Below are 12,500 nucleotides of genomic sequence, written 5' to 3'. Positions count from 1 at the left end.
ATTTAGCAATTGGAAGTTATGGAAAACGTGAGGAGGAATAGAATTCCGGAGCCTGGCAGTGAAGAGTTATGGAAACAATTTCTAATGGAATCATTAGTTTAGTTAAAGCTAGGCCCAGGATATGTGAAATTTATTTTAATGGTCCTTTCAATAGTTAAAGTGATTCGATTAGTCCCTGTTTGTACTTCACATCTCAAATATTCAATTAACTTTAACGGTCTGATATATTGTTCACTAAACGTTCACGTATTTGTTCACTTAATTAGTTCACTTTGTCCTCAAATTTCCTGGACATTTATCAAAGCTACTATAGTAGATTCACATCCCCCGTGCATCTGATGTCTAGGCCAGTCCCTTACGACGCTCTTGATTGGCTGTTGAGAAGCCAATCACAGGGCTGGAAACTCTCAGTCACTCGAGAGAGTTCACACAGGCAGTATATATGTTCTTCCTCCCCAGAGGGATACGTCTTTCAAAAGTATCCCTCAGGAGAGGTGGAACATAATATTATATCCTGCCTATGTGAACTGTTTTCAGCCCTGTGACTGGCTTATCAACAGTCAATCAGGAGCGTCGTAAGGGACTGTCCTAGACATCAGATGCACGGGGGATGTGAATCTACTATACTAGGAAGAGGAAAAGAAAATTCAATCCTCGGGGAATATTTAATAAAAGAAAAATCAGCCCTAGAAAATTAAATGGAGCTCCTTCTCGTGGGAGGAAATATTTTATCTATATTTTAGATTTATTCTTATTTTTGTTAAGTAATCTTATTTCTCGTCTTGACAGTATTTAAGTAGACTGCATGAAATATATTTATTTATTCTTTAACAAGTGTACATGGAATATATTTGTGTTACAAGTGTACATGAAATATATTTATCGTTAACAAGTATAGAGCAAATATTTTTATTTTTATTTAACAAGCGTACATGAAATATATTAATTCATAATTGATAAGTGTACATGAAATATATTTATCTAACAAATGTTTATGGAATATATTCATCTAACAAATGTACATTAAATGTATTATTTTAACAAGTGTATATGGAATATATTCATTGACATATAAGTGCTCAAGAAATATATTTATGTACACTTAACAAGTGTACAGGAAATATTCTTAAATGTATTAATTTAACAAGTGTATATGGAATATATTCATTGACATATAAGTGCTCACGAAATATATTTATTTGAACTTAACAAGTGTACAAGAAATATTCTTTATCATAATTAACAAGGGTTCGCGTGATGTATTTACTCATAAACTGAACCTTTATTAGTTTAGCTAACCCAGTGTCAAATAACCACATCTTAAATTGACGAAAGTTCGTGATTCAGATAAAGAAACAAACCAGACACTCATTGTCTGTGACTGACGAACTTGCAAACAGGTCACCCCACATTGACAAGGTGAAGTGTGTAAAGCTTTTTTTTTTTTTTTTTTTTTTTTTTTTTTTTTTTAAACAAATGACCAGTTTTGCAGCTTTTGTTTAGCATCCTAGGGAAGCCGTTGTGACCAAGCCGATGTTTTTGTGTAGCATTAGTATGTGTTTCTACATACATACACAAACACACAATACACACACACACTGTCAAACTCCTTGTAACGAGAGTGTATGAATCTATAACATAGTGACAAACATTAACAATACTACAGAAAAAATAGAGGAAATTAATAAAAGAAAATTAGATGAACCGAAAAATAGGGAATAAGAGAGAATGAAGGAAGAAAGAGGGCGACGGAGAAGAGGGCGGGGGATTGATTGATTGATTGTGAGTTAGCTGAGAGGGCGGGGGACAGATGGAAGAAAATGAGAGAGAAGGGAGAAAGTGAGAAAGAAGGAAAAAGTGAGAGAACAGGAAGAAAATGAGAGAGAAAGGAGAGTGTGAGGTAGAAGGAAGACAGTGAGCAAGGAAAAGTGTGAGCGAAAGAAGAAATAAATAAAAAAGTAAGAGAAAGGGAAGTGAGAGAGGGGAGGAAAAAAAGTAGGAGGAGAGAGGAGAAAGAAAAAAAAGTGAGAGAGGGGGGAGGGAAGAGTAGAGAGAGAGAGAGGGAGAGATAATGAAGGAAGTGAGAGAGAAGAAAGCTAGTGAGAGAGAAGGAAGAAAGTGAGAGCCCCCCAAAAAACGATGACTTAATGACAATAAACATTGACGAGAGAATTAAAAAACAGTAGAAGTGAGTTTGCCACAGGAGAGAGAGAGAGAGAGAGAGAGAGAGAGAGAGAGAGAGAGAGAGAGTTCCAGCCCGAGATCTCAAACCCTCACCGCCCACCTAGCCGACGCTGATTATATGCTAATGCTTTTAACTCGGTCTTCCCCTCTTAAAAGGCGGCCCTGGAATGATAAAAGAAAAAAAAATAGATAAAAAGAATGGAAGAAAAAACTACGGAGAGAGAGAGAGAGAGAGAGAGAGAGAGAGAGAGAGAGAGAGACCAAAACCCAAGTCAACGTTAAACGAACTAAGATTCTTTTATTTTTTGGTCGTTAAGCAAGTCAACTTTTATTGTATAAAATTATTTTATTTGAATTTTATCATGTCCTTGGGTCCATTCATCTACTGTTAATCTGTTACTGTCATTATATCCTAAGCATTTATTCAGTGGTAAAACGGAGCAAAAACCCAACCCCTTGAAACGAGGCCTGTTAAAGGATCAGGGAACACGGAGAATTGAAAGGAATGCCACATTCAGGACGTAAATTCTATGACAGTTTCACTGAACCGGTTGATCCTAATTCGTGTAGTCTTAACTCGAATCGAGTATTTACGTAATGAAACATTTAATGTTCCAAGTTGTTCGTTTACCAACAAGAAGACTGACCTGTGTTACTTTTCTAACGAGTACCATACGTGAAGGGCCCTTCTTGCACGCCATAGATTTTAAAGGACATCGAAAGCCCATTTTTCCCTTTTTTCGGGTTCTGGAGTTGCTAGATGTCACTCTGTATAAGAACCGAAGACGATTTATGTGATGTTTATCGTGTGATATATCTTGTGGGCGTGATTTTTTTATTTATTTACATCACACTAGCGACCGGCGGGCAGCAGAACAAGATAGATTCATTTGTAAACATTATGACTAAGTTGCATATCCCGTGGCAATGAGATATTAATTTTACGCAGAAGAATCCCTTAAAACAAAACGATATCTATAAATCTGTTTATACAAACAAACAAGCAACTAAATGCGTATCGGGAGATCTGCTCACAGTTAAAGTACCCTTAATCGAGTGACGGGGAAAGGCTCCGTTTTATAGATATAAGGAACGAGTCAACGGGCGAGGACAGGTGCGAATTATCCGTCCTTATCGGTCCTCGCGATCGTGTTGCGGATTCGCTATAAATTCGGAGCGTGGAGGGCCTCCCTCCATTTTGATGGAGGGACACAGGCCAGGGCCGGGGCGTCCCTTATTCCATAACTCGCCCCCCCCCCCACCCTCTCTCTGTGTCTCTCCTCTCCTCTCTCCTCTCACTCAGTCATCTCGCTCTTCAGCAATCAGCCCTTATCCTCTCTATCTAAGGGCGTCGACGCCCTTCGCTTCTCTGTCGCTCGTATTCCACCTTCCCTTCACGTTCACCTCTCTGGTCCTTTGGCGTCATTTCTGGTTTCTTTATTTTTTTTTTCTTCTTTTTGGTATTTCTTAGATCTCACTTATTTCCTAATAGCCTCATTTTAGGTTCAGGAAGGAACTGTTACCTCTCTTCTTACAAAACTTGAGGGCCTAATTCTGTCTCATATGTGCATGTCAATGTAGACGTATGAAATACTCCCCTTCATCATCATCCTTTTTTATGAAAGTTTTTGCGTTGGGCCTTCTTCAAGATTTTGATTATGTTGCCGCTAATGACCTTTTAGATTTGGGGCCACCAGAAAAACATAGTTTCATTTCATGGCCAATGAAAACCTCTTCCGATTCTGTGGCCCATAAAGTTCCTTTTTTTTTTTTTTTTTTTTTGTGCCCTCCAAAGATTTGCTGATATTGAGGTTACTCAAGACCCTATTTGATTTGGTGGCAGCTCAAAATATTTTTTTTTTTAATTTTGTGTCGTCCGGAGATCATTTTGATTTTATGGCCACTAAAGACGTTCCTGATTTGGTGTCCATTAAAACTTTAATTTGGTGGCCAATACATCCTTTCTGATTTTGTTGCCACTAAAGACCTTTCTGATTTAGTGTCCACTACAGACTTTTTATTTTTTTATTTATTTGGTGCCCTCTAAAGATATTTTTTTTATTTTGAGGCCTCTAAAGATCTATCTGATTTGGAGGCCACTGCAAACTTCCTTTTTATTTAGTGCTCTCCAAAGACCTTCCTGATTTTGTGGCCAAAAATCCCTTTGATTAGGTGACCACCAAAGATCTTATTTTTTCATATCCTAGACAAGAGACACGTTAATATTAGTGATTGTACCTAGAGCAAGATATTTTCCCAAATGTTGTTCATGATTTTGAAATAAAAAAAAATTAAATGAATAAAATCCAAAATAAAAAAAGGAAACGAAAGTTAAATTCTTGGAAAGTCAGTTGACTCTCGCTATTGCGCACAGATATGATGATAGTTCATGCTGACGGAGCAATGGATACTTAATCTCTCTCTCTCTCTCTCTCTCTCTCTCTCTCTCTCTCTCTCTCCACACACACTAGCTAAGACCCACAGCAGTCGGCCAACCACTAGGTACTTTATTAACTGCTTAGGTCGACAGAGGCAGAGATGAAAAAACATGATTGTAAGGCTGGAAGACTTTTCTTTGACAGTTAAAAATACTTTTTTGGTCAGTCAAAAAGACTGTCTTTGTCAGTCAAAAAGTCTTTCCTTTTCAGTCAAAAAGACTTTTCTTCGTCTGTTAAAACGTCTTTCCTTTGTCAGTCAAAAAAACTCCTTTTTTGGTCAAAATATCTTTCCTTTTCAGTCAAAAAGAATTTCCTATTCAGTCAAAAAAGAATTTCCTTTTCAGTCAAAAAGAATTTCCTTTTCAGTCAAAAAAGAATTTCCTTTTCAGTCAAAAAGACTTTATTTTGCCAATCAAAAGGACTCCTTTGTCAGTCAAAATTACTTTCCTTTTGTCATTCAAAAAAGACTTAAATTTTTCAGTCAAAAAGGACTTTCTTTTGTCAGTCAAAAATACTTAGCTTTGTCAGTCAAACTATTTTAGACTTTGAAATATATCAACTTGAAAACCTTCAAGAAAGATGACAAGGGGGGGACATTTTTCGTATGCAGTAAAGTATATTGAATGAAAACAGAAAGTTCATGAGAGAGAGAGAGAGAGAGAGAGAGAGAGAGAGAGAGAGAGAGAGAGGTTGCCAAGAAGACTTCTCGGAAAGAAGGCGGAGGGTGAAGAATGAACGTCAAAGTAAGAAATATGAATAAACGCCAAGAGACCGAGAGAAAAAATAAAAAAAAGATAGTTGCCAGTATAACTCGATCACAGGGGACCCGCCCTGCGATCACACCATCTTCGGGGCATCATGGGGGTGGGTAGTGAGGATGCCAGTTAGGGGCGAACCTGGTTCTATTTCGTGGGACGGGGAGAAGGGCGTATTCTACGAACAAAACTTTCTTTCTGGGAGACACATTTTCCTCTCCTCTATCATATTGCGAACGACGAGGGACTCTTCATGTCGAGCACTTTTGCTTAGAAGAGAACAAAAGGTCGTCGCCTTAGTTTCGGGGTCCTGCTGTCCGTGTATCCCTCTTTCTGTCCACGAGACGGGGTCCATTTGTGTGCGTCATTGTATGTTTATCTCCCTATAGCTATTCTCGGGGTATATTTATCTTCCTACAGCTTGTCATTCCGTCCACGAGGCGTATCCCTTTTGTCGCAGTTGATTCGTTTCCTCCTAAAACTAGATCCTCTACATCACACGTTTTTGAATTGATATAACTTCAGTTCCTTCTAGAATACCTCTGTAAAGACTCCTCAGCTCTCTGGTTCTTGGGGCGCCTTACTGAATAGCGTGGATTCCGTGTGCTGAAAAGTCTGCCCTCCAATATCTCTGTTGAATCTTGCAGCGCATGCCGAGATGGAATGGAATTGACTCGGGGCATTCCACAGGAAATTTAAAAAGAGTTGGCTGATCCAGTGCCGGGCAACAAAGGCCCGTGCTAGAGTCATATTTGTGAGGCGAAGTCGGGCATGTGGGCAGTAGGAAATGGGCGTTCTATCTAAAAGACTGGAAGGAGGGAAGGAAGGAGGGAGTTGGGTATAGCTCGGGGCTTTCTTTGTAGGTGGTGGCAGGAGGTCAACATCGAGTTCTACTACTATATAAAATTAGTCTGTCCAGAATGTCATGAAACATAGAGTAGGTTTCCGACGTTGCCGCTTTGCGCCAATTTCATTCATTAAATCTCACTTAAGGCGAAAAAACAGTGTAGATTTGGCATACACTTTGCCACATCTCTCTCTGTCTCAGGTCAGGAAGGGTAAGTAGCTTATCACTTTAGTTCTGATACCCAAGCGTGACGGTTTAAGATAGAAGGGTCCCCACGGCACCAATTAAGTGCTCAGACACGAGAAGTCATATTCAGTGTCAACGAGTACTTCAAAAGGGAGAAAGACAATTTTTTTTTAAACTAAAACAGTGGCTTATTTTAAAGAAAATGTCTATTAATTTTATCGTTTCATTATCCTAACATCCAAGAAATTGTTTTAATGGAGAAAAATATTATTTTATGAAATATTTGATGTTTGGCACATTCATCAATTCTACAACAAATATGGTGAGAGAGAGAGAGAGAGAGAGAGAGAGAGAGAGAAGAGAGAGAGAGAGAGAGAGAATGACGATGCCAGGCTACAGATATCTTCAAGAACCTGATAACACATTTGATAATGTTCAAATATAAACTGATTCAATCAGAATTCAAATTATATAAAGAATAAAAGTTAAAGCTTTATGAGTAATAAAGCTCGAAAACATTTAGTACATTAAGATTCCAGTATTGTACTGAACTGGATTGATCGTAGGGTACAGAACGTTAAATTTTTATTTTCATCTGAGATGGATCTCTTAAAAGTTGTAGAAAAACTGTGATATGTATTAAAGGACTCGAACTCTTCCTAAAAAAAAATTTTTTTACATGAATATTTTTAAAATAAACAGAGTAATCAACTTTATGAGCTGTTTTCGAAACACAAGGTCAACTTAATCCACAACAACCATTCAGCTTTTGTGTGACTGGGAAGATTCAGATTATGGGATTAAAAAGGAAATTTTACGACCGTATTAAAGGACCCGGAATAAAAGGATGCTGGGATAAGCTTGAGTCAGATTAAGTCTTGAGGAAGTTTGGCATCGTCGCAAACCTACTCGATGTTTCATGACATTCTAGACAGACTATACTAATACGACTACTACTACCTGCCCAGGTCTCCGACTCAGGTACTGCCCACTCTCAAAGGATGCGGGCACAATCAAGCCCGGGGCGGGGCAGGGCTTTGGTGAGTTGGGCGGGCCCCGCCCAGGGCAGAATCGGGCAATGTACTGGTCGGACCACTTGCTTCGAACTACGGAATGACGCCGGATGATGGGTTGCGGGAAAGGGCCTCGTGGATCTTGCGTGCCAGAGGGGCGGATGCGGGGGTGGGGGTGCCGGGGGGGTAGGGGGTTGAAGGAGGAGTAGGAGGAGGAGGAGGAGGAAGGCTTCATTACAGGGCATCTCAATCATAGTTGAGAGGGAGTGATAGAGGCGCATGCTTATTAGGTGTAAAAAGAGAGAGAGTAAAATTCGAAAAAGTCACGCCAGAGATAATCAAAATAGAGATTATTTGCGGACGTAATAGAGAGAGAGAGAGAGAGAGAGAGAGAGAGAGAGAGAGATGCAGCCTTTACAGTGTAGAGAGACGAGAAAATACGAATAAATCACACCGGAGATTAGAGAAATAAAGAGATTATTGGCGAAGCGAAATCTCTGGTGTTACCCATTGTCAAATGCGAACCTGTACAGATCAGGAATCAAGATAAGAAGAGGTCTGGTCACGGAAGAAGGATTCGAAACACGACAGTGTTCGCTGTTGTAATAATAAAATATTGAATAATATGGAAGGCAGATTTTTTTTGGGGGGGCGAACATACAGAATATATTTTGTTCATGTTTCAGAAGATTTCAGTATATACATATAGTGTATATATAATATATATATATATATATATATATATATATATATATATATTAATATAACAAGTACCACTAACTCTGTTTACTCCAGGAAGCAAAATCAAAATCATATCTTTTTCGTAATTCAATTCGTAAAAAAAGTGAATAACACTAGAAATTTTGATTCGTTAGCTACAGAAATTCTCTCTCTCTCTCTCTCTCTCTCTCTCTCTCTCTCTCTCTCTCTCTCTCTCTCTCTCTGTTGACCTAAGCAGCTACTTAGAACGTGGGTATCAGTGGACTGTTGTGGATCACAATGAAGGCAGTAGAGAGAAAGGGAGAAGAGAAGATGATTGCCATTTGTTTGTTTATTTACGGTTTCTGACTTTGTTTTAAATTCATTAATCACTTTCAGTTAAGTGCATAAGTTGTTCCTCTCGCGCCGGCATTTTCCTGGATGATTGATTTCTTTATTTTTCTCAGTCGCAGCTCAAGATATTTAGGTGTTTTCGTGTTAATTTCCTTTTTAGCATCCTTGGTTGTTTCGCCATGCGAAGCATTTACCTTTCGTCTTCTGTCTTACTCTCCATGGCAGTCGTTGCCACAGGCAATTATGAAGTCACAGCTGCCGATTGCAGCCAAAGTCGTTAGGTTTGGTTTTTATTTCCAAACGGCAAGGCGTTTCGATTTCGTGCAGTGAAGTTGGCGTTGTGCCGGATATTATTCTAATTATTATTATTAAGAGGAAGATTCTGCCCAGCGTTTCAGGCGCGAGATTCCGAGAGCGAGTAGCGCAAACGCCTCTTTGATCACCGAGTACCCGGGCGTTAAGTCACCTCGGTTGTTTACATCACGTGACTTCTGCGTTCCCACTTGTCGGCTTCGTTGCAAAAAAAAAAAAGCATAATTCAAAGCGCATTGGTCGTTCAATTATGTCAATTCACCCGGAGTTCCAAACACGTCCATTTGGGAGTGTTAGCTCAGGTGGGACATCGCACACGCATCTTTATGCCAAATCTTCGATGTCCTAATGGACTCGATGATGAAATCTCCTCAGCAACAGGAGACACTTCCATTACAATATTAAAAAAAAAGGCGTCCTAAACGCTTCCACTTTTGTCGTGCATTCCTCTTTTCATGGAGTGAAAAGCCGCTCTCACTCATTAGTCACAGATGAATAATGATAACATAATTGGAGATTGCGTAGGCCTAAACTCCGCCAGGCCTTTGTGTTCAATAGTTAGTCAGTCGTAGCTCTATAGGCCTACACTAAGGTTTGAATCTACCCAGTCGTCACTTATCGTCGCCCCAACATTGAAAAGTTTCTCACATTATTATTCGTATTTCGTTTTTTTTATTTTCTCTTATTATTATTAGTAGTAGTAGTAGTAGTAAGTAGTAGTAGTAGTAGTAGTAGTAGTAGTAGTAGTAGTAGTAGTAGTAGTAGTAGTAGGTATGATTTCATCTCGTTTATAGTAATCTTTTTGCAATCATATTTCTGACGTATTTTCCAAATCCAGTACGTTGCTTATCAATAAACTTACGGGACACTGGAGTCTAATCTCCTTGTATTTTCATTAATTTACTTACAATTTTGCATTTTTCCCTATTTACTTATTTATTTTGTTGATTCATTTGTTTTTAATAATAATCTATTTCTCTCTGTATTTCCTATTACCTTCTGTTACTTCTTTCAAATAAACACCATGTTCTTTGGAAGCTTGAATTTCAAGTCAATGGCCCCTGTGGTTGGTTTGTTCCAAATGAATAGGGTTCATCTTCCGAATAATAATAATAATAATAATAATAATAATAATAATAATAATGGTCATGATACTCGACTCACCAACAAAAGGAGCTGAATTCGATCCCAAGTTAAAGCTTAAATCGCTTAATTTTGTAACGACAAATTCGACATTTACTGATATCTTAAAATGAACTGACAACTTATCAGTCTAGGGTAGTGAGTCATAGACAGGGTGGAGAGGAGCCTCGAGGCTAGCACCCTCACCCGGAGATACCTGTTGAAAACGAAGGAGGTTTGATGGCTATAATGATACATATGTATAGATCAAAATATGTATACGCTGGCTTTCTTGGGCTTCTGTTGACTTGAGAAGTAAAATGTGTAGTACCTGGCTGTCAGTCGCCCTTGGCGGCTTATGGCACAAGTGGAAAAGGGCATGGGGCTAGCAGCCTCACCCCTGTGAAAGTTCCCGAAGACCAGATGAGGGTTTAACATTCCTCTGAAGCTAGCGTTCCTTAAGGGGGAAATATCGTGGCTGTATATATATTTATATATATATATATATATATATATATATATATATATATATATATATATATATATATAAACAATGGAGTATGCTGCGAAATCTTTCGACTCAATGGTCCTTTTCTTAGCAGACCCTTGAGTCGAAAGATCTCGTAGCAACTCCATTATTTCACTTTCCTTCGTGGCTTCTCTAGATCTTCGTGATTCAGTTTTTACATACTATATATATATTATATATATATATATATATTATATTATTTATATATATATAGATAGAGATGAGAGAGAGAGAGAGAGAGAGAGAGGGAGAGAGAGAGAGAGAGAGAGATGTATGAAAGACGTTTTGATGCAAAAAAACGGACGCTTTCGGGAGAAGAGTGGAGGAGGAGAGAGGCGAAGGCAGATTTGGTTAAAGAGGCCACGAGGAGATAGAGGGACCCATCGGAGGAGGCAGGCTAGGAGGAGGAGGATCGGAAGGTTTAGTTAGAGGTGTTGGTGATATGCCCTAATTATCAGGCAAGTGTTGTGCAATTAATGGTAATAAGCGTTCATTAGCGCCGGCTTGAATTTCCATTACTGAAATTGTTGTCGGTTCTGGCGTCGTCGTCGACGTCGTGGGCGGGTGGGGGCGCTGCCCCCAACCCCCCCCCCCTGCTTCCCCCCGACCCCCTCACTTCGGAGAGCTCCAGTGATCCCCCCAAATCTGTTCTGGTAAACACGCGAAGGTCCTCTTAGAGGTTGTTGTGATCAGGGATACTCATTCGGGGTTTTGGGTATTGGTTGGGCAGGGCTGGGGTGTGGGAGGGGCGTTTTAGAGGGTGTAGGGGGGGGGGTGGGCGTAATATATCCAGACGATTGCGTGCGGAAGTGGAAAGAGAGACTGAATGTGATGAAGGAGTGAGAGGAAAAGGCTAAGGATTCCGTGCAACTCGAGATGATGGTAGGAGGGGAGAGGAGAGAGAGAAAGCGACTTTTATGATTAATAAATCGAAGGTTTTTAATACATTTCTCTTGAGACACATACACACATTCTATATATATATATATGTATATATATAGATATATATATATATATATATATATATATATATATATATATATATATATATATATATATATATTATAGATATAATATATATATATATATATATATATATATATATATATATGTATATATATATATATATATAGATATATATATATATATATATATATATATATATATATATATATATATATATATATATATTGTTGCAGTAATATTAATAATAATAATTATTATTATATTATTATTATTATTATTATTATCATTATTTATATTATTATTATTATTATTATTATATTATTATTATTATTATTATTATTCGGAGGGCTACTGACTTGAAATTGTAACTTACAAAGAATTTGGTTTTCGTTTGAAAGAAGCCACGGAAATTAGGGGAGAAAAAATATGATAAATCAATAGGGAAATATATAGATAGAAATATAAATAAATTAATAACATTCCAGGTGAACTGGTTTAGGTTAGCAGTGCACTGTTTCTGCATTAGATGCAACTGTTATTATGGAGTGACATCTGTTGCAACTCTAATTTCAAATCCATATGCAGCAGGAGGTCACCCCACGCGGCGAACTGTAGACATTACTTTATGTTCTTTGCAGCGTCCCTTCGGTTCATAGCTGCAGACCCTTTCATTCCTTTTACTGTACCTCTGTTGTTATTCTCCTTCTTCCAACTTACTTTCTACCCTCTTCAAATATTTGTTTCATAGTGCAACTACTTTGAGGTTTTCCTCCTTGTTACACCTCTCAGACCTTTCAGCTATCAATTTCCCTATCAGGGCTGAATGACCTCATAGGTCCCAGCGCTTGGCTTTGGGCCAGAGTTCTATATTCCATTCCATTCGCGCTAGGAGATTTCATGTGCTTTCACCGTGTGCTTTCAGCGTGCAAATGCAAGAAATGAACACCAATGCACAAAATAAAAATGAAAAATGGCGCAAAATAGAATCTATATCTATCTTGAATTAAGACGTCTTTCTCCTTAATTGTTTTCACCTTGGGCTGGTCTCGCGAGATACCATAACCCAAATTTGGCCTCATTCTTTGCTGTTTATAG

At 38.4% G+C, this 12,500-nt stretch overlaps 2 protein-coding genes across 3 annotated transcripts in view; both read left to right on the top strand.

Annotated features, from left to right (window-relative positions):
* LOC135212042 (uncharacterized protein DDB_G0271670-like) overlaps window positions 1-10,345 on the top strand; it is a gene marked incomplete at its 5' end in the record, with an annotated part of 12,332 nt that extends 1,987 nt beyond the window's left edge. Inside the window, 2 exons of the mRNA XM_064245355.1 lie at window positions 9,499-9,581; window positions 10,253-10,345. Of these exons, the coding sequence (XP_064101425.1) occupies window positions 9,499-9,581; window positions 10,253-10,345 (176 nt within the window). The remainder of the gene's footprint in view (window positions 1-9,498; window positions 9,582-10,252) is intronic.
* Window positions 1-12,500, top strand: part of LOC135218433 (irregular chiasm C-roughest protein-like) — a 44,345-nt gene that overhangs the window by 8,975 nt on the left and 22,870 nt on the right. The window lies entirely within an intron of this gene.

This window comes from Macrobrachium nipponense, chromosome 19, assembly GCF_015104395.2.
Source record: "Macrobrachium nipponense isolate FS-2020 chromosome 19, ASM1510439v2, whole genome shotgun sequence".
In the NCBI taxonomy this organism is placed as follows: Eukaryota; Metazoa; Arthropoda; class Malacostraca; order Decapoda; family Palaemonidae; genus Macrobrachium; species Macrobrachium nipponense.
Note: the sequence above shows the minus strand (reverse complement) of the source record. Positions and strands in the feature narration are given on the sequence as shown.